The sequence below is a fragment of the Protobothrops mucrosquamatus genome, unplaced genomic scaffold (assembly GCF_001527695.2).
Source record: "Protobothrops mucrosquamatus isolate PMUCROS unplaced genomic scaffold, P.Mucros_1.0 scaffold2075, whole genome shotgun sequence".
Lineage (NCBI taxonomy): Eukaryota > Metazoa > Chordata > Lepidosauria > Squamata > Viperidae > Protobothrops > Protobothrops mucrosquamatus.
In genome coordinates this window covers 25,781-51,926 of record NW_015388179.1, presented here as the reverse complement: position 1 = coordinate 51,926, position 26,146 = coordinate 25,781, and the positions used below count along the sequence as shown (strand labels likewise).

General features: G+C 42.1%; 1 protein-coding gene and 1 long non-coding RNA gene across 2 annotated transcripts; both read right to left on the bottom strand.

Moving 5' to 3' along the window:
• Positions 1-999: 999 nt before the first annotated feature.
• Positions 1,000-25,677, bottom strand: TEKT2 (tektin 2). The gene is made up of 10 exons (XM_015824006.1): positions 25,518-25,677; positions 23,364-23,394; positions 15,336-15,430; positions 12,428-12,633; positions 12,154-12,297; positions 9,552-9,666; positions 6,172-6,279; positions 4,006-4,149; positions 2,778-2,857; positions 1,000-1,439 (listed from the first exon to the last, which is right to left on the bottom strand). The coding sequence occupies exons 1-10, from the start codon at positions 25,671-25,673 to the stop codon at positions 1,226-1,228; spliced, it is 1,293 nt and encodes a 430-aa protein (XP_015679492.1). The 5' UTR covers positions 25,674-25,677; the 3' UTR covers positions 1,000-1,225.
• On the bottom strand, positions 18,187-21,340 carry LOC107294749. Its single transcript, XR_001549047.1, has 2 exons — positions 21,298-21,340; positions 18,187-18,354 (listed from the first exon to the last, which is right to left on the bottom strand). It is a non-coding gene; the product is annotated as an uncharacterized LOC107294749 (long non-coding RNA).
• Positions 25,678-26,146: the final 469 nt, after the last annotated feature.

Here is a 26,146-nt window from a genome sequence, read left to right as displayed (position 1 = left end):
ATAATAATAATAATAATAATAATAAAGTTGGAAGGGATCTTGGAGGTCATCAAGTCCAACCCCCTGCTCAGGCAGGTAACCCTATACCATTTTGGACAAATGGCTGTCCAGTCTCTTCTTAAAAACTTCCAGTGTTGGAGCATTCACCGCTTCTGGAGGCAGGTTGTTCCACTGGTTAATTGTTCTAACTGTCAGGAAGTTTCTCCTTAGTTCTAGGTTGCTTCTCTCCTTGGTTAGTTTCCATCCATTGCTTCTTGTCCTGCCTTCAGGTGCTTTGGAGAATAGCTTGACTCCCTCTTCTTTGGGGCAGCCCCAGAGATATTGGAAGACTGCTATCATATCCCCCCTCATCCTTCTCTTCATTAAACTAGACATACCCAATTCCAGCAACCGAAGCCAGATTCACTTAACGACAGGGTTAAATTAACAACTGCAATGGTTCACTTAGCAACCGTGGGAGGAAAAGTTGTGAAATGAGACAAAACTCAGTTAGCAACATAAACTTTGGGCTCAATTATGTTGGTAAGTTGAGGACTACCTATTTTCCAGTGTTTTGAGTTTCACGAGGTCTTTCTGGACTGTTTCCACAACAGGATCCAAGCTGTGTTAATCTTCTGTTTGCACAACTCTGGTCAATCAAACTCCTGTGTCTCCTTACCTTGTAAATTGTTTCCTTCCGCACTTTCCAGTGATAGGTTTATATGAATTAATTTATTTCCTGTTTCCAGCCAACTACTTCAACCCAGGTCCTTGGGGTCGAGTTGTCCATGTGCACTGGAGCTTTCTTGCAAACAAACCCATCGCAAAATTTGGAGACTGGAATACTTCAGTCTCCTACTTAAGTAGACCACATTAACCTCATCTTTCGAAGGGAGAGAAAACTCTTCAATGGGATGGAAATTCAGGAGTTCCCTCCTACAGATTTCTTCCCAGCACCGGGCACAAGTTGAAGCAAGCTTGTCAGAAATCTCAAGTAGCATCAAAAACCACTCGTGAATCTTAATGGCTTGACCACACCTGTAGCCAAGGGCAGCCTTTTTAATGAGTCATCCAATTTTTTTTTAAGCAATATACCAAAGATGTGAGAAATCAAATAAAGAGCAAATTACACAACTCTGGGAAGGGGCAAGGAGAAGATGACTTGAGTCATTCTAATCCAAGGCAGACAGTAGCCTGGTTTGGTTGGAGATCAGTCCTGGAAAAGCCTACGATGTTCTCACTTATCCTAGGCCAGCTCCAGTTGCCGGCTTTTGAGAGGTGAGAGAGTACGGTTGGTCGTGCGGTTGAAAGTGTCGACTTCTGGCACAAATTTCTCAGCCGGAACCGTCAGCTTTCGCCTGCCATCCATACACTTGTTATCCAGCACCAGAGAGTTCATCTTGTAGGAAATATCTGTCTGGATGCGGTACAGGTGCTTATAGAGGGCATCCAGAGCATCCCTGCAAAAATGAAAAGAAGAGGGTTACACCTACACGCAACTTCCTGTGCAGAAGGAAATGCACAAAATCTGCACGGATATCCTTAACTATATCACTGTTGAAGAATAAAGTGGAAATAAAATCCAGATCCCCCAATCTCACTGACTTATTTCATATAATCTAGTCTGCTTTGCTGCCCTCGGTTTCCTCCCTTCCCCTTGTGGAGTTTTGGCCATGTGGTTAAAACCTGAATCGTCTAAAACCACCCAATCGCTTTGAAGACACAACATAAATGTATTAAGCACACAAATAATTACAGTGTATCAAGCTCCCAGGAACGCACTGGCAGTCCTGAGCAAAAACAGAACCACAGCTTACATACCTTTATCCTACTACATTACAAAAAACGAGACAAAGAAAAAGTCAGATGTGGTATAAATTATATAGCATGTCACAAGCCAAATCCCAAAATTAAGTTCCCCCCCTGTGTGGAAGTTAAAGCCAAAGCATTATTTAATTGGCTTTGGATTGATACCATTATAGATCTGTCATGACTCCAGTTCAGCTGATGTTTTGAATCATCCTCCCAGACCTTACACAATCTTCTTTACTATGGCCCTAAATTTGTATTTTCAACTATGTAAACAGTAGGGCTTGTCTGTGTTTTTAAAGCGTGTTGCATTTTAACAACATGCAAATGGGTTAAAACTCATCAAGTTAATCCTACTTGCCATATGTACTTGTGGATAAGCCCATGCACGGATAAGCTGACGCTTGACTTTTAACCAAAATACCATTGAAAAAAATACACCACCGACAGATAATACGATCCTCAACATTTTCATATGTTTTAATTTTCACCATTGGCTTATCTGCAGGTGGGGCATTTTTCACGGTATTTTGGTTAAAAATTCGAAGTTTGGCTTATGCGCGAATGGGTTTATACACAGGATTTATTTGAGTCAGTTTTTTTATTCCTCATGACTGCCTAGACCAGAGTTCCCCAAACTTTCGGGATTGGTAGCCCGGAGCAGGAGGGGGGGGGAAAGAAGGGATGGTTTTGGGGGGGGATGCATGCATGCACCCAAACACCCTTTGCTGGCACAAATGGGGCCGTGAACGCCCGCAATGCTCGCATGAATGGGGCTGTGCTCATGGGCACACCGGCCAGCCACTCACGCGGCACGGGGCCCATAGACCCCTGGCCTAGACAAGTCCTTGCAAATAATTTGGCAAGATTTCAGAAGTGGCTTGCCATTACCTCCTTCCTTGGGACGAGAGAGAGTGACTGGCCCAAGGTCACCCAACTGGCTTTGTGCCTAAAGTGGGACTACAACTAAAATACACTCTACGACTTACTGTGATTGTGCCATTTTTTGCTTTAATGCAGCTATTGTGCCTTCTAGTTGATGAAGTTCATCTGTTAATCCATGTTGAGCCTGGAGTTAAGGAGAAAGAAATCAAGCCATTCAGGATTCAGAAATAGGCCAGACTGATCAGAAAAGTATAACTCTTTCCATATTGCCACCTCTGCTGTAAAGAATTGTGTTCTGCCTTCCTCACCCTAAACTGCGGTCGTACGTCGAGGCGGCCACGTGACTGGGAGTAATTTTACAGCCTTTCTCGTAGCAGTCATTAAGTGAACATAGCAGTCGTTAAGCAAAGCCATTTATTTGAATGGGTGTTTTTTCCCCGGAAACTGGCAAAAATGCCAATCACAAAACAAGGCCATGTGACCCACAGAACACCGTGACCAGTTGGAAAGCTAACCTACCTGACATGCAGTCACATGACCACGGTGGGTGGGACAGCCTGAACACTTACAATGGCCAAGGTTGCTTCATGGGTCACAAAGTACCTGTTCCATGGCTGTTGTAAAACAACCGATTACCTGTACAGAGAACAGTCACCCTCAATCTTCTCGCATCTAAATTAAGTGGATGCTCTTTAGAAGGCCAGATCCTGAAGTTGAAACTCAAGTACTTTGGCCACCTAATGAGAAGGAAGGACTCACTGGAGAAGAGCCTAATGCTGGGAAAGATTGAGGGCAATAGAAGAAGGGGGCGACAGAGAATGAGGTGGCTGGATGGAGTCACTGAAGCAGGAGGTGTGAGCTTAAATGGATTCCAGAAGATGGTAGAGGACAGGAAGGCCTGGAGGAACGTTGTCCATGGGGTCGTGATGGGTCTGACACGACTTCGCAATTAACAACAACAAAGGCTTCACCCAAACTAGAGTCCTCCACAAAAGCCTTGTGAAATATATGGCATCTACATCTCTGCGAAGTCCTTGGTGCTCTCTGAGCCGGGTTCTTTTATTGCAGACGTTTCATTACCAAACTAGGTAACATCATCAGTGCATATCAAGAAAACAACCAAGGGCCACATCAGGAAAACCACCAAGCTCGGAGAACACCAAGGACCCCACAGTTTAACCCTGAGCTACAAATAGTCTCTTCTATCGGTATCTACATCTCTTTCATGGAAATGCCATGCCCTTGTCCCAGCTTTGTACATAAGCAGAGACTCAGTGCAACCATTATTTCCGATCCCCGCTGTTCCCTTCTAGCCTTAAAAGCATTCTGTACCTGGTCACGGCAAAGCTCCATGTTGGGGCGGTAAGTCCGAGTCTCCAGGCGAGTGTGAACCAATTTCAGACTGGCCATTTTCCTTTGGAGATCTTCCTCCAGACGTCTAATGTCCTCCTCCATCTCAGCAATTTCTTCCAATGTCTGGAAGGGATACAATTATGGTTTGTTTTCAGTAACACCGTGCAGAAAATGTAGAACGCCTGGCTGGCCAAGTCCCTAGTATTTTTCCTGGGGATTCAAAAATAATGCCAACTCCATGTAAAAAGCAGGCATAGGAATGGGGTTAAAGCTCATGCCAGGATGAATTTTGCATCCTTTAGCACAGTGGTTCTCAACCTTTTTAATGCCGCGACCCCCAACCGGTCGTAAGTCGAGGACTAAACTGGTCGTAAGTTGAAGACTAAACCGGTTGTAAGTCGAGGACTACCCAACCGGTCGTAAGTCGAGGACTAAACCGGTCGTAAGTCGAGGACTAAACCGGTCGTAAGTCGAGGACTACCCAACCGGTCGTAAGTCGAGGACTTTCCCTGCCCGGGAGCGCCACACATGCGTGGTTCCGCCCTCTGCGCCGGCCGAGGCGTAGCTGGCAAGCGGCAGAGACGGAGCAGGCCAACCACCAGCTGGCCCAGCCCAAGGGAGATAAGGCACCCGCCGGAAAAGGGGAAAAAAATGGCGGACAGCCTTGCTTGGCGACCCCCGTGAAATGGTCGATCGACCCCAAATGGGGATGCGACCCATAGGTTGAGAACCGCTGCCAGGACCAAGAAAGATTTGGGCCAGACTTCAAGAGAAACTAATGCTGCGTATATAAATACAAGCAGTATGAAGCTCTTCCTATGGCAATCTTCCTCATTAGTGCCTTCCAAAGGCATAGACTTCAAGTCCCAGAATTCTCAGCCACGGCTGTGGTGGCTGGGGAATTCTGGGAGTCGATGTTCACACTTCTGGAGGATGCCCATTTTTAAGAAGGAAACGTGGAGTATCTTCGGATGTTCTCTCACTAAAAGCAGTCAATGCAAGGAGAAGCTGCACTACTCAAAGTTACTATGTGAAGCAATTGGGAAGTTCTTTATACCATATATTTTTTTTTAGCTAGAGATGAGTGATATCAAACGAGGAGAGACATGGAAGTTATGATGATGTTGGCAGGGGAGCAACTGAGCAAAGAGCAAAAGTCCACAAGAATTAATTTCGCTTTGCTCAGCCACTTTTGAGTTCTTGTTTGTAATTTTATTATTTCGTTCATTTGATGATTTTTTAAAAATTCATGTTCATACGGAGATCTCTACTTACCAAAGAGGCCACTGAATTAACCCTTTTTCTATATTTGCACAATATATTGAATCTTAAGTCTTCATAACTTGCTAACCCAGGGGTCCTCAATCCCCAAACCGCAGCCCAGAACTGGGCCGCAGAAGTAGTGGGCGAGCACACGTGCACGCAGCTCCACTTGTGCAAGCAGCGGGCGAGCGTGTGCGCGCACGCTCGCCTGCTGTTCACGCTGAATCATCTTCTCCCCCCCCCACCAGTTCACAAAGCCAGAAAAGTTGGGGACCATTGTGTTACCCCCTGTCTAAACCAGAAGACTGGAACTTTGAAACTTCCTTTTCCTGGAGTTGTCTCTGGTTTGGCACACTCTGGCCCCATCTCTTGCTTTGGACTAGCACCTTGGTAACGCTTGTTGCCACCAACAAAGGTCCTTGTGACATATCCTTAGCCCAGGGGTAGGCAACCTGGGCTCTTTTATGACTCGTGGACTTCGACTCCCAGAATTCCTGAGCCAGCCATGCTGAGGGGAAAGGGAGAGGTTTCCAAGCTGAGCCATGCTGGCTCAGGAATTCTGGGAGTTGAAGTCCATGAGTCATAAAAGAGCCAAGGTTGCCTACCCCTGCCTTAGCCTATCTTCAGATGACCCAAGTACAGGTAATCCTCGACTTAACGACCGTTCATTTAATGATGGCTGAAAGTTATGACAGCCTTGGCCAACCCCTGTTCAAAAAAAGCCACCATCACACCATCCCCGCAGTCACAGGATCACAATTTGAGCACGGGGCCACAAGGTCGCATTTACAATGCTTGTGGCTTCTTGTGCTCATGATTTGCAAACTCTGAAATGAACTCTTCACAAATCTGACCGGTCTCCTGACCGAGCTGAAGACTAACATTCTTTTCTTGCCATCTCAGCTCGTCAAGAGCTTTTTCCAGGTCATGGATCCTCTTCCGGAAAGCAAATTCGGTAGCCACCCGTTGAGCTTCTAACTCATTGTCGGTCTAGAAAGGAAAAACTCAAGTCAAAAGAATAGACAGAGAAACTGCAATTAAAGAAATAACAACAACAACAACAACAACAACAACAACAACAACAATAATAATAATAATAATAATAATAATAATAATAATAATAATAAAGTTGGAAGGGACCTTGGAGGTCATCAAGTCCAACCCCCTGCTCAGGCAGGTAACCCTATACCATTTCAGACAAATGGCTCTCCAGTCTCTTCTTAAAAACTTCCAGGGTTGGAGCATTCACCGCTTCTGGAGGCAGGTTGTTCCACTGGTTAATTGTTCTAACTGTCAGAAAATTTCTCCTTAGTTCTAGGTTGCTTCTCTCTTTGATTAGTTTCCATCTGTTGCTTCTTGTCCTGCCTTCAGGTGCCTTGGAAAATAGCTTGACTCCCTCTTCTTTGGGGCAGCCCCTGAGATATTGGAAGACTTCTATCATGTCCCCCCTCGTCCTTCATTAACCTAGACATACCCAATTCCAGCAACCGTTCCTTGTATGTTTTAGCCTCCAGTCCCCTAATCAGTGTGAGAAGTGTGAGATTCTTCTCCTTCTAGGGCTAACAGCCATTTTGCTTGTCCATAGGGGTCTCCATCGGACAGAGTCAGAAATTCAAGATGGAATTCGCAATGATGCCATTGAAACGCCTCCTGTTTTTATGTAAATACACATTAGAAATGGGTGGACCTTACTTTGCACCATTACAGCTGCCATCGTGAGTTTTTTTCCTACCGTACCCGACGGACATGCTTGCTTTTCTCTTTGTTTCCTTGAGTCAATACGTTTTGCAGGTTTATACTTTTAATTTCAAGTGTTTAAAGGGCATACCAGTTTTGGGAAATAGGTTTGGCTGACAACAAGAACTGGCTGAAGTCATTCAATGTATTGAAATTTCAACCTGGGCTTTCACATCTGAATTAAGCATTATATGTCCTAAATGCACATATCACTATACCTGCCACTGTTGTTTTTTTAAAGCATTGACTGCCAGAATTATGCTATATCCATTTAAACATGGGGGAGAATTCAGAAAGAAACACACACACACACATACAAAATGTAATTTGTCATTTTCTGGATTCTTTCTCAAGCCATAGAACAAGTAAACAAACGATAATATGTATGTATATTATTTATTTGATTTAGATCCTACATTTCACCCCACAACAATAACCTTGTGAGGTAGGTTAGGCTGAGAAAGAGTGACTGGCCCAAAGTCTTTCAATTATTATCCATTGATTATCAAAATCAGACATCAAGAAGAGGTTAAAAACAAAACCCTCCTTATCCCCAAATAGTATATTATAATAAGACAATGTATCTCTGTGGCATTTTGTCTGAAATTTTCAGACAGGTTTCTCTTATAACTCTCTTATTCTGTGTCTTCTACAGGTGAATCCCAAATATATAATTTAATGCTGTCCAATCCCACAGCTCAGTTTTTTCATTCTGTTATCATAGGTTGGTGTTTTAATATTTCATCTTTAAGTGACAAAGTTGCCTATGAAATGAAATGAAAGAAAGGGGTCTTTCTACAGCCTAAATTTTAGACACTGCTCCTATTACCTGGCGTATTACATAGCACCCTTCACTACAATTGCCATAATTCCATAGTAACTTCTAATGTAACAGTAGTTTTAGTGGTTGAAACTCGGAGACAGAGGATATCGTTCGTATGTTATTTGAATGCCAACTGGATTAGGGGGGGAGAGAGAGGGAGAGAGGGAGAGAGAGAGTGAAAGAGAGAGGGAAAAAGAGAGGGAAAGAGAGAGAGAGAGAGAGAGAGATCTTAGATTGCAGATTAGATTGGTGTTTCTCAAGCTTGACAACTTTAAGATGCGTAACTTCAACTCACCCTGATTCTGGGAGTTGAATTCCACACATCTTAAAGTAGTCAAGCTTGATAAATACTGCATTAGACGAAAGAATTTGGGAATCCATATATACTAACAACACACAGGTAGTCCTCATCTTACAACCATTCATTTATTGACCAGAGTTGCAACAGCACAGGAAAAAGTGACTTGCAATTGGTCCTCACATTTACAAGCATTCTAGCGTGATCAAAATTTGCACATTGGCACCAGCATGTATTTACAATGGTCGCAACACCATTTGTGACATTCCCAGCTGGCTTCAGGCCAGGAAATTCACTGAGAGAAACCAGATTCGCTTAACAATCAAGGAATTCATTTAACAACCAAGAAATTCAATTAACAACTGTGGCAAAAAAAAAAGCAGCTGTAAAATCAAGTGTTTTGCTTAGCAATGGAAATTCTAATTCTAATCCCAGTTGTGGTCATATACACGTGTCTACCTGTATTTCATGTCTAATCAGAACCCAAATGTTACCTAGACAAAACAGTACAACTAGATCTGCAGGTATGGATCTGATTGGTGTAAATTGTAGGGGGAGGAAACAAAAATACGATTTGTATTTCCTTTTACTTCTGCCTTTTACTCTACTTTGCTATAGGTGGTCTTATTATTGTTCTGTATTTTGTATTCTGATGTGGCTTAGTGGCTATTATTATTATTATTATTATTATTATTATTATTATTATTATTATTATTATTATTGATCATCGCGCAGTCAGCCAGATGTTCAGACTGGATTTGGCATTTTTGTCTACCTATCGAGTCCTTACCCAGGACCTGAGATAGGCAGATGTGGATGTTTGATAGTATTTCAGATATCGTCGCAGGATGGAAGCAGTTCCTAGTAAGGCTGCCTTTTGCAATTGACTAATGGCGAATTTGTCAATTCCGATGGTGTTCAAGTGGTGCTCCAGTTGTTTTGGGATTACACCCCAGGTGCCTATTACTATTGGTACTACCCTTGCTTGCTTTTGCCACAGTCTTTCTATTTCTATTTGTAGGTCTTTGTATTTTGTTATCTTCTCCAGTTCTTTCTCGTCTATTCTGCTGTCTCCAGGCACTGCCACGTCCACTATCCAGACTTTTTTGTCTTTCTTATCGACAATTGTTAAGTCCAGGGTGTTATGTTGCAGGTGCTTGTCTGCTTGAATTCTGAAGTCCCAGAGCAGTTTAATTTTATCATTTTCTATGATAGTATTATTATTATTATTGTTATTATTATTATTATTATTATTATTATTATTATTATTATCATCATCATCATCATCATCATCATCATCATCATTATCATCATTATATCATCATCATTATTATTATCATCATTATTATTATTTGGTTGAAACAATTAGTTTGCTGTCATCTAGCCAGAAGCAAAACAATTAACCTGTGCAATGGTGAGAGCGACGGCCTCTCTCAACTCTGTGGATGCTTTCATTTCTGTCTCTGCCCGATCCGTGTTGTATTGACTGAACTGGTCCCACTGCTCTGGTGTGATTGTCCTACAAAAGCCAAACGTGTTCCATTGGTTTGGTTATTTCATTCAAATTTGTGCCACTTTCAAACAGACACCCTCTTTCCCTCTCTCAGTCTTCCCAGGATTCGACGTATAGGTGAAAGAAAGAGTGCCCATGTGCAAAATCAGCACAACATGTCGGAAGGGGGCAAAACTCGCCATGGCCAACGACCCCTGGGACCTCTCACCACGGCCAACTTGCTGCGGACAAACTCGATGCAGGACAATTCAACAAATACAAAAGTTACTTTAATTTTGATGGAACCGTGGCCAATCATAATAAAATAAAGTCAATCCAGAAATACAAGAATTACAAGCATTTCGACGAAAACAGAGTCGTCAGCATTAAAAGCAACTGGATGAAATGATGAATACAGCGTTGAATTGACCCACAGGGACTTGGCGGTGGCTAGTTGTCCCGTGGCGAGTTGGCTGCGCCGAATTGGCCGTGATGCGTTGACTTAGACCCCAGCCACATAATGCCACTTCTTTGCAAGATTCACTAGCTCTGTGTCAGCTTCCAAGTGTCATTCAAGTTATCAGTTACCATCTGTAAACCCTGACGAGGCACAAAACATGGCTTATTTCTGTGACTGCCTCTAATAATGTGGACAGAGATGGGGTCTCCTCTCCTCCTGGTACCCAGATGGGGTGACTTTTCAGTAGCAGTGCCAGATTTTGAATAATCTCTCTAATGCTCAGATGGCTCTGACTCAGCTGGCCTTAAAGCAAGTCTTAAACAAATAACTCATTGTATGGATACGGATGAGTAAGCTCTCAGTAGACAATAGGTAAAAATAAGCCAGATCATCTGTTATCGATTTGATTGTTGATCGTTGTTTTTATTTATGCCCCTTGGGGTAAGTTGCCCAAAGTTGCATTGTTTGAGTTGGATGATATAAATCCAAATACATAAATAGATAACATTTGACTATTTGGGAAAGTATGGGAAGTCTGTTGAACTGGAAAGGGGGGCAGACCTGGGTCCCATTGCACTTTCCCGTGCAAATCCTATCAAAATGGAAAGAGTAGACTAACACACTTTTTGTGGGTAATGTGCTTTCATGTGTTCTCTGAGTTAGCCCATTTGAGGTACCTTGGTAGAATAAGTGTTGTCCTAGGGCACACCATTTTGTCTAATTAAAGGTTACGGGAATCAGAGTTTTAATAGTTTCAAAATAAATGAATAAATTCCCAACTCTACATGATATCATCTAGACCAGGGGTAGGCAACCTCGGCTCTTTTATGACTCATGGGCTTCAACTCCCAGATTTCCTCAGTCAGCTAAGCTGACTCAAGAATTCTGGGAGTTGAAGTCCATGCGTCATAAAAGAACCGAGGTTGCCTACCCCTGATCTAGACCCTTAACATCCTATCTGATGACCAAGAACTTCCAGGTTGAAGGGATTTTGGTTCAATGCTGTAAAGTCTAAATGAATATAACTAAGGCATTATTAAGCACTGTGTGACATTCTCACCCATTTACAAGTATCTATGGAGATTCTCAATCATCCAGTTATCCCAAAGGTGTTTTTTCTGGAGGCAACTGGACTTTCTTGTTTTTCTTTGAAGACGTTTCGCTTCTCATCCAAGAAGCTTCTTCAGCTCTGACGGGATGGAAGGGAATGGGAAATGGAAGGATTTATACTCCTTGCAGACAGCTGGTCATTTGCATTGTTTTATAGAGTCACTGAGGCCACCTGGAGGTTTATCTGTGTCGTCAGGGTAATAATAATAATAAAGTTGGAAGGGACCTTGGAGGTCACCTGGTCCAACCCCCCTGCTCAGGCAGGAAACCCTATACCATTTCAGACAAATGGCCATCCAGTCTCTTCTTAAAAACTTCCAGTGTTGGAGCATTCACCGCTTCTGGAGGCAGGTTGTTCCACTGGTTAATTGTTCTAACCGTCAGGAAGTTTCTCCTTAGTTCTAGGTTGCGTCTCTCCTTGATTAGTTTCCATCTGTTGCTTCTTGTCCTGCCTTCAGGCGCTTTGGAAAATAGCTTGACTCACTAGTCAAGGAGTATAAATCCTTCCATTCCTCACCATCAGTCAGAGCTGAAGAAGCTTCTGGGATGAGAAGTGAAACATCTTCAAAGAAAAACAAGAAAGTCCAGTTGCCACGTGAAAAAGCAACCCATTTACAAACTACATTTACAGATTTTAATCCATCAGTGATACATCTCTGTGTGCTCCCGGCGTGATTCACAGCTGGAAATAAAATAGAGAATCATACAAACACCAAAGAGTTAAAACAGCACCGAGGAGAAGTTGCCTAAAACACACTGTAGAACAGTGGATTGATTGTCCACCAGGTACCACAAATGTAGAAATCCCTTTGCTGTGTGAGTGGAACCAAAAGGAAGTCAGGTTAATTCGCCTGAATGGTTCACTCCTTCATTATTTGTCAAGATTTCCAGCTCTCTTTTCTAGAAAGGAGTGAAGGAGTGAACCATTCAGGTCTTGATCTTACCCAATTGGCAACCGGGTAGGGTTGACTTTGTACGAAATGTTGGGAGAGTTGACACTGAGCGAAAGACAGGTCTGGTCGATCTCCAGGGCTTCCTTCTTCCCTCGGTGATCGAAATTTAACTGCTGCCGGGCCTCCTGCAAGAGACTGAGAATGATAAACCAAGACTGCATTAGAGCCAAGGCAATCTTTGTCTGCAGGAGACACAGTTCCACGAACCTACCTTGAGATCCCCGTCACGATGTCCTGCTTGCCCCCTCTGAATCTTTGGACTCACCAGAGCTGCTCAAAAGCCTCACTGACTTTCTGCTGAAGGTCTCTCTTGGTGGCATCAATCACTTCCACTTCCTTGTGCAGCTCGTCCTCCACGTGGTCCTTCACGACGTCAATGGCTCGGCGGCTCTCACGGAGAGTCAGATTTTCAATGGCCACATCCAACGGCAGGTTTTTGGCTTGGAGGGCACGTTCCGCTGCCTCCTTCATCTGAAGAGGGAGGTCAGAATAGAGTGAGCAGAAACATCAAACTTAACAAAGCAGCCTCATACAAAGAAAATTTATATAAAATGTTTTATAGATGGCATATGATGCCAGTTAGATTAGCGAAAATGTTTAAAAAGGTATCGAATAACTGTTGGAAATGTAAACGAAAACCAGGTACCTACTATCATGTCTGGTGGGTATGTCCTAGCGCAAAGAAATTTTGGTTTAAGATTCATATATGGCTGGAAAAGATGACTAAAATTCAGATAGAATTTAAGCCAGAATTGTTTTTGTTAGGAATATTAGGACTTAATTATGGAAAAGAGAACGAATACTTAATATTACATGTATTGACAGCTGCGAGAATAGCATTTGCCCAATTCTGGAAAAATGAAAATTTATCATCTGACCAGATTATAATCACAAAAATTTTAGAATGTGCAGAAATGGATAGATTAACTCTAGAGATTAAAGACTCAGTTTATTTTAAAACATGGGAAATTTTTTTATCAATGGTTAGTAATACGATCTAGCGAGAAATGATTGTGAAATTTAATAGGATGAAAGATATTTACTGATTAATCATTATTTTCACGATTACTGTTATTCCTAGTGATTATAGCTATTTACCATTACATTAATTATTGTTATTTAATATTTGTATCCAGACGATAGTCTGCTTGTTAAAGCGTAGAATTATTGTTGGGGGCAACCCCATTATTGTATCTACCCTTACCCCAACCCCATTCCTGGACCCTACCTAATACCTATACCGATCCCATCCCTTCTTTATCCTTGTAAAACCCAATAAAATATTTATATATATAAAAAAGAATAGAGTAAGCAGGAGAAAGACCAGCCGAAACAAGGGTGGGGAAAAACAGTCGGAGACAGCAGACTCATTCTGTGGAAATTGTTTGCTGAGGCTCAGCTTTCATAGACCAGTCTTACCAATTAATTCATTGCACAACGAATCTCAACATTGGGAGCAACATTCTAAGGCAGTGGTGGCGAACCTATGGCATGGGTGCCAGAGGCGGCACTCGGAGCCCTCTCTGTGGGCACATGTGCTGCTGCCCCAGCCTTGCCTCTCCACGCGACCCCCTCCTCACCAGCAGCCCCCCTGAAGGAGAGTCGCCCCTGAGCGTGGCCCACGCAGAGCAGCGCAGCCAAGGACATGGCAGCCAGGCAGCGTAGACAAGACTCTGCCCTCACACCCCATCGTGCACAGCTGATGCTGCAGGGTGCGGGCTAGAGGGCGTGACCACCATAGCACTGCTGGGCTGCCTGGGTGATCTGTGGTAGGCCCTGGAGGCAGTGAGTGGCCCTGCGGGCAGGCGGGGCAGGGGATGGGGGGGTGGAGCAGGGGCGGGGCCAGTTTTTGGGCACTCGGTCTCTAAAAGGTTCGCCATCACTGTTCTAAGGCAATGCATCGTGCACCATAGCAGTGTATTTCGATCTGTGTTTCTAACACCACCAACCTTCTAATATTGGATTAGATATCCATCTCACTATCTCTGATAGTTTACAGAGGAGCAGGCGGGAAAAAAAAACTGTATTGCTCCATCAAACCCAGAGAAGAGTCTGGTGGTCTTCCAAACTTTTTTGCTCCAGGATAAGAGGAAATGGAGGCAGGGGGTGGGGGGGATAAAACCTAGACCTTCTGCCCACTGGGCAAAGTAATCCTGGTGCAGAAAAGTTTGCCAAAGAAGAGAATATTTGTGGCTCAGGTCAAGCTCTGGGGTCCTTGTTGCTCTCTGAGTGCACCGATGAAATTGCCTAGTTGTGTAATGAAACCTCTGCAAGAAAACAAGCAAGCTCACACACCACTAAGAACTCCACAAAGAAGAGCTGAAGCAATGGACAAAGAGGGATTTCCCACTTCCCTTTTCCACTTCCTCATGCACTGGGGATTCTGGTGGTCTAAAAATATCTCCCATAAACCAGGGGTAGGCAACCTTGGCTCTTTTATGACTCGTGGACTTCAACTCCCAGAATTCCTGAGCCAGCCATGCTGAGGGGAAAGGGAGATGTTTCCAAGCTGAGCCATGCTGGCTCAGGAATTCTGGGAGTTGAAGTCCACGAGTCACAAAAGAGCCCAGGTTGCCTACCCCTACCATAAACAAACAATAAGTCTGTTCCTGGAAGAGGAAAGTCAGGCTAACATTTGCATTATTGGAAATGTTTATAATGTTTATAACTCAGCAGTAGATGTTTTAGTAAGGACAAAAAAGAGAAGAAGCTCGGCATGGGGAAAACATGGGGGGGGGAAAGTGGTCTAGAAGAGGAGTAGGGCAACAGTGGTACTTAGAGAAACAACTTTATGGCCATTGTAGGTCAATCTCCTACCACTGGGGACCATGAAACACATCAACACCATACTCTCATTTCTCTGATTTAACATGGGTCTTAGATTACAGACATAGCTCAAGACACAATAATGTTCAACAATTTTGCATCACTTCATCCTTGCTGCCGCCCTTAAGACTTTCCCAAAAAGTTAGTGCTAGCTCCAGTCCACCACAAATCTTGCCTACCAGAAGTGTGCAAATGCTCTGAGCTTAAAGTGGCCAGTCCCTATTCAGGAGGAATACGCGATCTGGGTTGGTGTTGTGTCTTTAGAATGAACTGCGGAACATGGGAGATTTGCCACTAGTTTCCTGGAGGGTGGGATGGGGTGAGGAAGACATGAGTCCATCACGTACTTGAGTCAAGCTATTTATTTCCGTGTCCATGTCGGTGAGGCACTTATCCAGAGTTTCTTTCCATCGATTGACAATGTCAAGACGCTCAAACTCTGCTCACGCCAACAGTACGAGTAGGGTAAAACAGACCCCTTCCTTTTTTCTTGAGTTCAGTGATAAGTCTATCGAGTCAAGAACTCTTTCACTGTCCTGTATTGGTTTCTTTACATAATTTGTCTCTTCCACCGGAGATTTCTATTTTTACAGGATCGAGTTGTGGTTTTACGAACTTCTACTGTGAGGGAATTTGGTAGAGTTCTTAGCAAGCCTGCTTTCCTTGATCTTACAACACAGATGCAGCTTCAACCCAACACAGGTTGGCCTTGGAGGTATGGAGACCTGGCCAACCAACTTTTAAAAATGACAACCAGCCAAATTGTCAGAAGATATTTGGCAGCTCGTGCAGCACCATAGCAGAGGTCTAGACACGTCCATAAATACCTGGATTGCATCTTCTAAATGGCCTTCGAGGCCCATGTAAAGTGGGTTGCTATTATCTACCATGAGATGACAAGAACAAGACTGATTGTCAGCAGAGCTTCCTTTTCCAGAAATGGCCACACTTGTGCCAAGGCTTTCATAACCATGGCACCCATCTGGCATTCAAACAAGATCCAAAGGAACCCAGCGTGCAAGCCACTTCTGTTCACAGGAGCACAAGGGCATTCAGAAGCTGTTGGTTTCAGAATCAGAGGAGATGAAACTTTTTTTCTCCTTCCAGATCCGAATGGTCTCCAAGCACCAAGACAGGATCTCAGTATTTTGCTACTGGTAGCATTATCAGCTTCACTTCTGCATTTTCAATTCATTCATTCACTCATTCACTCATTCACTCATTCACTCACTCACTCACTCACTCACTCACTCACTCACTCATTCATTCATTCATTCATTCATTCATTCATTCATTCATTCATTTATGCCCATTCTATACTCTCCCAGAATTTGAAATGGACACCTAACATTAGAACCATCGTTAAAAAGGCAGAACAAAGAATGTTATTCCTGTGTCAACTCAGAAAGTTCAGACTATCCAAGGATCTGCTGATACAGTTGTACAAGAAGAATTATTGAGTCTGTCATTTGTACCTCAATAACTGCCTGGCTTGGCACAGCAATCAAACAGGACAGGTACAGACTTCAATGGATAGTTAGGACTGCAGAAAAAAACAGGCAACCAGCCTGCCTTCCATTGAAGACCTGTATAGTGCATGAATCAGAAAGAGGGCGCAGCAGGTATCTACAGACACCTCCCCCACATCCTGGACATAAAATGTTTCAACTCCTCCCCTCAGGACGCTGTTATAGGGCACTGCATGCCAAAACAACTAGACACAAAGATAGTTTTCCCTTTATGCCCTCACTCTGGTAAACATCTAATTACCACAGTAAGTACGTCTAAAGATATTTACCCATGTAGTATGGCTGCATTACTATTATCCTTCAAATCTTCTCTGCTACCTTCTCCTATTGGTATCTTATGATCATATTACTTAGTTGTTTGTATATACACCGAGAGCTTCTGCACCGGAGACAAATTCTTTTTACACTTGGCCAATAAACTATTCTATTCTATTCTATTCTATTCTATTCTATTCTATTCTATTCTATATTCTGTATTCTGTATTCTATATTCTATATTCTATTCTATTCTATATTCTATATTCTGTTCTATATTCTATATTCTATATTCTATTCTATTCTATTCTATTCTAATTATTCCAATGCATTCTATTCTATTCTATTCTATTCTATTCTACTCTGTTCTATTCTATTCTTAATTCTATTCTATTCTTAATTCTATTCTATTCTTAATTCTATTCTATTCTATTCTTTATTCTATTCTATTCTTTATTCTATTCCAGTGGTGGCGAACCTATGGCACGCGTGCCAGAGGCGGCACTCAGAGCCCTCTCTGTTGGCACGCATGCCACTGCCGCCAGCAGCAGGTCCATCAGACCGCCACTGCCGCCCAGAGCAGGAGCCCCGTCCAGCACAAAGGAGGCGAAGCGGCCAACTAGCAAGCTCGAGTAGAGGTGGTAGAGCAGAGGTCACCAACCATTGTCGATTGGTGGACTGGAAGAAAAGGGAGGGGGAAGCATTTTACATGTGTGCGTGCACGCACGGGGCCGCGAGCATGCACGTGCTGCAAATGAGGCGGTGCTAGTGCCTGCGTGATACTCACTAGCCCTGCCCCATTGTTGTGTGGTGCAGCGCCTTGTATCTGCACCCTGTGGTGCAGCGGCGGCCGTTTTTGCACCTTGCAGCACGGTGGCCTATTTTTGGGCTCCTGGTTTTGGCGTGACAGAGGTGACACTCAGAGGTGCCTCCCTGCCCCCCCCCGAGGGCACCACAATGCTGATGGGCCCCTGGCACTTTGCGATAGATAAGTGGGTTTTGGGTTGCGGTTTGGGCACTCGGTCTCTAAAAGGTTCGCCATCACTGTTCTATTCTATTCTTTTCTATTCTATATTCTATTCTATTCTATTCTATTCTTAATTCTATTCTATTCTTAATTCTATTCTTAATTCTATTCTTAATTCTATTCTTAATTCTATTCTATTCTATTGTATTCTAATTCTTTATTCTATTCTATTCTATTCTATTCTATTCTATTCTATTTTATTCTATTCTATTCTATTCTCAATTTATATACTGCCCATCTCACAAATTAGCGACTTTGGGCAGCATATTCATTTCATGCACATTTTCACAGATGCCCTGGAACAGTTACAGCATTGTTTCTCAACCTTAGCAAGTTGAAGACATGTGGACTTCAGCTCCCAGAATTCCCCAGCCAGCATTTGCGCACCTGGTTATTTGTTTCATTGCGAAGGATCCGGGTTTCTTGCCTGATCTGGTGGGAAGCAGAGCGTTGGCGCTGAGCATTGGTTGAGAGGAGGTCAGAATTGGTATGCCAGTCTGGCAGCGTGAACCTCTGGCCTGGCTTTACACTCAGAGTGGCCATGACTGTTTCCTGCTGCAAAACAAAAAACAAAAAAACAAAACAAGAAAAGCATAAGCCATGGTTTATTGACATTATGGTTTGTAGCTTTAGTTTGTTTAATAAACCCATCTTGCAAACCCATCGTTGTCGCTCGTCCTCCTGTTTCTCCTCCTCCTCCTTCTTCCTGGTTCCTTGACAGGCCTTATTAAATATTTCACATAAGGAAAATATGAAAACCTTGTTTTTACAAACATGAAACTTGCCTTATTTAAGTACAGATGGGAAACTGGTGACATGCCAATATTCTTCCACGTATCAGCTTAATGGCAAGCAGTATATTCAACACAAAGCTGTTGTTAATCATTAGGTCAAATTTGGCGTGCTCAGTTGGAATAATGGAAGAGAAATCTGTTTATTTTCTATATTTTGCAGTTCAGTTCTCTTATCAAAAGATCAGCAGATTAGTAAAAAGAATGTCTAAACATGCATTAATTCAGGAATGCAGTAGGCAAAACCAAAAGTCAGTCTCTCTCTCTCTCTCTCTCTCTCTCTTCTTTCTCTCTCTGTGTGTGTGTGTGTGTCTGTGTGTGCGCATGGGTGTGTGTGGGTATGTAGCTATGTGTGTATGGAGAAAAGCATGATTTTGCATCATGCAAAATCAGGACGAAATGAATTTAAGGGACGCAAAATCACAAACTAAGCAACCTTCTCCAGAAAGTGTAAAGGTATTTCAACTTTATGTTGGAAACATAACCCAAAGGGTCATTTTATCACACCTAATGGACTTCTAAAACAGCCAGAAAACTTTGGGTTCAAATACATAGAAAGATAACAAAGAATTTTAAAGATCAACTTTCAACTGAAGCCAAACTGGGTTTTTTTTGTTTTTTGTTTTAACTGGGATTACTGGACAGTCAATTAAAAATGAGTCACAGAATATTATTTTTTTATATGATCCCTGCTGCGAGATTCCTATGAGTTAAAATGGAAAGACTCTTAAGATGTCTACAACATGATGGTGACAAGAGATGGCAAAATTAACGTGCTTGATTAGAGAAAGATCAGTAACTACATTTATTTGTGACTAGAAACCTCTTATGGACTTTTTGCTGGAAAAAAAGAAGAGAAAAGTGAACTTGTGATTTATGGAGCCGATGATTAGAAAGGGCAGCTTATAGAAAGAAGGAAACTATGATGTTACCGTAGAGAGAGAAGATAAAATATAAATCTATTTATAACAGCTGTTAAGAAGATCAGAAGTCACTTCTTTGGAATAGTTTCTCTTCCTTTTTTTCTATATTTCTTTTTTGCTTTCTTATTACTTTTCTTTATTCTTCTTTAATTCAAAAGTGTTTAACTCTGTTGAAAACCTTCTTCCATAAAAGTTATTTTAAAAAAAGAAATGGGGGGGAAAGCAATATAAATTGCTGAACGGTTGCTGGAATTGGGTATGTCTAGTTTAACGAAGAGAAGGACGAGGGGGGACATGATAGCAGTCTTCCAGTATCTCAGGGGCTGCCCCAAAGAAGAGGGAGTCAAGCTATTCTCCAAAGCGCCTGAAGGCAGGACGAGAAGCAACGGATGGAAACTCATCAAGGAGAGAAGCAACCTAGAACTAAGGAGAAACTTCCTGACAGTTAGAACAATTAACCAGTGGAACAATCTGCCTCCAGAAGCGGTGAATGCTCCAACACTGGAAGTTTTTAAGAAGAGACTGGACAGCCATTTGTCCGAAATGGTATAGGGTTTCCTGCCTGAGCAGGGGGTTGGACTTGATGACCTCCAAGTTCCCTTCCAACTTTATTATTATAATATTACTAGCTGTCCTCGACCACGCATTGCTGTGGCTCAGTCTGGTAAAAGTGTGTGTTGCTTTTATGTCCAACAGATGGCGCTGTTTTTCAAAAAAAGCATGTCTTTACCTGTCACAGGTGTGACATCTATATAATATAGGTATATAAAAACATGCGCGTATTCGAATGCAACGTTGTGTCAACATTTCAAAGCAATCGGTGAAGAACTTTTGGAGATTTAAGATTTTGAACAAACGAACACTTACATTTTTACTTATATAGATTATTATTAAATCTCATAGCTTCAGCGATGCCACAAACAGAGCTCATGAAAATAATCCAGAGCTACATTCTACTTCTGTATTATTATTATTGTTCTTGTTGCTGCTGCTGCTGCTGTTATTGGTATTAATTTACTAGGCATCCAACTCCAGTAGAGTTCGGGCGGCGTACAAAATTAGAAATATATATATATATAAAAACATCTAAAAACATAAAATCAGACAGACAGCAGGTTAGAACAGCAAGGCTCAACCTTGGCCACTTTAAGATGGGTGGACTGCAACTCCTCCCAGAAGTCCCCAGCCAGCAGGCAGTCAAGAGAATTCTGGGAGTTGAAGTCCACCCATCTTAATGTTGCAAAGGTTGAGAAACGCTGGGTTAGAAGACGAAAAGTTTTACAGTTATGTTCTGCTAGAGAAGGAACGATGACTCTGGATGATTTGGGATATTGGGGTAATAATAATAATAATAGTAGTAGTAGTAGTAAAGTTGGAAGGGACCTTGGAGGTCATCTAGTCCAACTCCCTGCTCAGGCAGGAAACCCTATACCATTTTGGACAAATGGCAGTCCAGTCTCTTCTTAAAAACTTCCAGTGTTGGAGCATTCACCGCTTCTGGAGGCAGGTTGTTCCACTGGTTAATTGTTCTCACTGTCAGGAAGTTTCTCCTTAGTTCCAGGTTGCTTTTCTCCTTGATGAGTTTCCATCCGTTGTGTCTCGTCCTGCCTTCAGGCGCCTTGGAGAATAGCTTGACTCCCTCTTCTTTGGGGCAGCCCCTGAGATATTGGAAGACTGCTATCATGTCCCCCCTCGTCCTTCTCTTCGTTAAACTAGACATACCCAATTCCAGCAACCGTTCCTTATATGTTTTAGCCTCCCCTAAATTGGCACCTTCCACTCACCGTCTCTCTTCCGCTTGGCCTCTGCTCCCTGCAGCTTTTCTCTGTTATCAGCAAGGTTGCTAAGCGCACTTTAGGAGGTTGCCAGGCAACCACACTCTCCGGGAGCCAATCAGAAAGCATTCCCTGCCACTGTTTACAAAGGAGGAGCAGGGGACCATGGCAACGATGAGATGTTAAGGAAATGCTTCAAATAGTGGGAACTGCTCTTGGGGCAAGTTTTTTTTTTTTTTTTAAATAAAGAAGGGTAATTTATTTCAAGTGGGAGGGCTACCACGATGTAAAAAAGATGCTGAGACTCTAGAAAGAGTACAGAGAGGAGCAACAAAGATGATTATTTTCACTCTGCCCTCTATTATCCAAGCGCAGTGTGTATTTTGCACATGTATTTTCCTTAAATCAATCTATGGCAGCGATAAAGCATATAAAGATATCTATCAGTGAAAGAATTTCAGACTGCTGTAAACAGAAAATAAGAGAAAATAGCAGTGAGTGCAGGGTTAAATCTATCTATCTAATAATAAAAAATGATGATGATGATGATGATGATGATGATGATAAAGTTGGAAGGGACCTTGGAGGTGTAGATCAGGTTGGGGGACGAGTCCGTCCTTTGGGATATGGTAAAACCTGTTTACCGACAGGTCAAAGAAGAATTTTTGAAGGTCACAACCGCGTAAGTGGCGAAGACCTCCGTCCAACAAGGTGACCAATTAACAAGAGTGACAGTCCTTCAAAGAGGAATCAAGAAGGTTGCTTCTCTCCTTGATTAGTTTCCATCCGTTGCTTCTTGTCTTGCCTTCAGGCGCTTTGGAGAATAGCTTGACTCCCTCTTCTTTGGGGCAGCCCCTGAGATATTGGAACACTGCTATCCTGTCCCCCCTCGTCCTTCTCTTTGTTAAACTAGACATACCCAATTCCAGTAACCATTCCTTATATGTTTTAGCCTCCAGTCCCCTAATCATCTTTGTTGCTCTTCTCTGTACTCTTTCTAGAGTCTCAACATCTTTTTTACATCCTGGTGACCAAAATTGGATGCAGTATTCCAAGTGTGGCCTTACCAAGGCATTGTAAAGTGGTATTAATACTTCATGTGATACTAAAACTCTTGTTGTGTCCTTTAATTGGGCAAAACAGCGCATCATAGGGGAATAATTTCTGAACCTCAAATGGGCTAACTTACAGAATGTATCCAAAATCTGGGATCTATGAATCCTGTGCAGTTGAAATTGGGCAAATTTTATAAATTGCTTTATAAAACAAGTTATGACATAATACAGAATATCATAAATCATTTCCTCTGGTCCACTTGGGTCAACCCGATATTTGACTGCATTATACAGTTCAACTTTGAAGGCAGATATCTCTCTGAATCTCACCCTGAATTTGAAACTCTGTCACTGTTGAAGGCATTGAGAAACATCTAAGCAAATATCTCTGAAACGATGACCCATCGCTTATTTTTTTCCCATTGAATCTACAATATTCTAATGAAGTCTTTGGTGTTTTCTGAGTTTGGTTGTTCCCTTGCAGATATTTCATTACCAAAATAATAGAATAACAGAATTGGAAGGAACCTAGGAGGTCATCTAGTCCAGGGCTTTTCAACCTTTTCACCCATTGTACCACTTTTAGGATATGGTAACATCCAAGTACCACCAGTCGCCTAGCAAGGTGTCAAAAACCTGATCACCAAAAAGAAAAAGGGAAAAAGTGATAAAGTACAGGTAGTCCTCGACTTACAACAGTTTGCTTAGTGACTGTTCGAAGTTACAATGGCACTGAAAAAAGTGCCCCCCCCAAGCCACAGCCAAACAAGACACCTGCCTGCCCACCCGGCGGCGCTCTTCCTCCTGTCCGATGTTTTCATTGTTGTGAGCATTTCTGTTGAGGATTGGCAGCGGGGGTGGGGTGGGGTGGGGGATGTTTGGTTTTTATTTTAATACAGCCCTTGGTTGTATAAACAGAGGCATAGAATCAAGATCACATGAAGTATTACCATAGTTACCACTTTACAATGCCTTGGTAAGGCCACACTTGGAATATTGCATCCAGTTTTGGNTTGAGACGAGTGCGGTTGTCATGCTCATCCCATTTTGTCTGGGGAAGGAAAAAAGAACTCAAGTCACTATTCAGATAGCTCAGTTCTTGAGAAAGTGACAGGACATAACCAAAGAAATGTATTAAACAGAGAAGGTGGCCTCTAAAGATAAAAATGTCCTAGCTCAACACCAAAATGCTTGAAGATGACACTCCCTTAAGGGTAGAGTTCTTAGCAAGCCTGCTTTCCTTGATCTTACAACACAGATGCAGCTTCAACCCAACACAGGTTGGCCTTGGAGGTATGGAGACCTGGCTAACCAACTTTTAAAAATGACAACCAGCCAAATTGTCAGAAGATATTTGGCAGCTCGTGCAGCACCATAGCAGAGGTCTAGACACGTCCATAAATACCTGGATTGCATCTTCTAAATGGCCTTCGAGGCCCATGTAAAGTGGGTTGCTATAATCCACCATGAGATGACAAGAACAAGACTGACTGTCAGCAGAGCTTCCTGTTCCAGAAATGGCCACACTTGTGCCAAGGCTTTCATAACCATGGCACCCATCTGGCATTCAAACAAGATCCAAAGGAACCCAGCGTGCAAGCCACTTCTGTTCACAGGAGCACAAGGGCATTCAGAAGCTGTTGGTTTCAGAATCAGAGGAGATGAAACTTTTTTTCTCCTTCCAGATCCGAATGGTCTCCAAGCACCAAGACAGGATCTCAGTATTTTGCTACTGGTAGCGTTATCAGCTTCACTTCTGCATTTTCAATTCATTCATTCATTCACTCATTCACTCATTCACTCATTCACTCACTCACTCACTCACTCACTCACTCACTCACTCACTCACTCATTCATTCATTCATTCATTCATTCATTCATTCATTCATGCCAACTCTATACTCTCCCAGAATTTGAAATGGACACCTAACATTAGAACCATCATTAAAAAGGTAGAACAAAGACTGTTCTTCCTGTGTCAACTCAGAAAGTTCAGACTATCCAAGTATCTGCTGATACAGTTGTACAAGAAGAATTATTGAGTTTGTCATTTGTACCTCAATAACAGCCTGGCTTGGCACAGCAACCAAACAGGACAGGTACAGACTTCAATGGATAGTTAGGACTGCAGAAAAAAACAGGCAACCAGCCTGCCTTCCATTGAAGACCTGTATAGTGCATGAATCAGAAAGAGGGCGCAGCAGGTATCTACAGACACCTCCCCCACATCCTGGACATAAAATGTTTCAACTCCTCCCCTCAGGACGCTGTTATAGGGCACTGCATGCCAAAACAACTAGACACAAAGATAGTTTTCCCTTTATGCCCTCACTCTGGTAAACATCTAATTACCACAGTAATTACGTCTAAAGATATTTACCCATGTAGTATGGCAGCATTACTATTATCCTTCAAATCTTCTCTGCTACCTTCTCCTATTGGTATCTTATGATCATATTACTTAGTTGTTTGTATATACACCGAGAGCTTCTGCACCGGAGACAAATTCTTTTTACACTTGGCCAATAAACTATTCTATTCTATTCTATTCTATTCTATTCTATTCTATTCTATTCTATTCTATTCTATATTCTGTATTCTATATTCTATTCTATTCTATATTCTATATTCTGTTCTATATTCTATATTCTATATTCTATTCTATTCTATTCTAATTATTCCAATGCATTCTATTCTATTCTATTCTATTCTATTCTATTCTATTCTACTCTGTTCTATTCTATTCTTAATTCTATTCTATTCTTAATTCTATTCTATTCTTAATTCTATTCTATTCTATTCTATTCTATTCTTTATTCTATTCTATTCTTTTCTATTCTATATTCTATTCTATTCTATTGTATTCTATTGTATTCTATTCTATTCTTAATTCTATTCTATTCTTAATTCTATTCTTAATTTTATTCTATTCTATTGTATTCTAATTCTTTATTCTATTCTATTCTATTCTATTCTATTCTATTCTATTCTATTCTATTCTATTCTCAATTTATATACTGCCCATCTCACAAATTAGCGACTTTGGGCAGCATATTCATTTCATGCACATTTTCACAGATGCCCTGGAACAGTTACAGCATTGTTTCTCAACCTTAGCAAGTTGAAGACATGTGGACTTCAGCTCCCAGAATTCCCCAGCCAGCATTTGCGCACCTGGTTATTTGTTTCATTGCAAAGGATCCGGGTTTCTTGCCTGATCTGGTGGGAAGCAGAGCGTTGGCGCTGAGCATTGGTTGAGAGGAGGTCAGAATTGGTATGCCAGTCTGGCAGCGTGAACCTCTGGCCTGGCTTTACACTCAGAGTGGCCATGACTGTTTCCTGTTGCAAAACAAAAAACAAAAAAACAAAACAAGAAAAGCATAAGCCATGGTTTATTGACATTATGGTTTGTAGCTTTAGTTTGTTTAATAAACCCATCTTGCAAACCCATCGTTGTCGCTCGTCCTCCTGTTTCTCCTCCTCCTCCTTCTTCCTGGTTCCTTGACAGGCCTTATTAAATATTTCACATAAGGAAAATATGAAAACCTTGTTTTTACAAACATGAAACTTGCCTCATTTAAGTACAGATGGGAAACTGGTGACATGCCAATATTCTTCCACGTATCAGCTTAATGGCAAGCAGTATATTCAACACAAAGCTGTTGTTAATCATCAGGTCAAATTTGGCGTGCTCAGTTGGAATAATGGAAGAGAAATCTGTTTATTTTCTATATTTTGCAGTTCAGTTCTCTTATCAAAAGATCAGCAGATTAGTAAAAAGAATGTCTAAACATGCATTAATT

Excerpts from the sequence above, each read along its gene's own strand:
- TEKT2 (XM_015824006.1), bottom strand. The coding sequence starts at position 25,673 with ATGGCCACTCTGAGTGTAAAGCCAGGCCAGAGGTTCACGCTGCCAGAC. Across the intron at positions 12,298-12,427 it reads GAGGCTTTTGAGCAGCTCTG|TCTCTTGCAGGAGGCCCGGC; the intron begins GTGAGTCCAAAG and ends TATCATTCTCAG. Across the intron at positions 1,440-2,777 it reads CAAAAAATGGCACAATCACA|GGATGCTCTGGATGCCCTCT; the intron begins GTAAGTCGTAGA and ends TCATTTTTGCAG.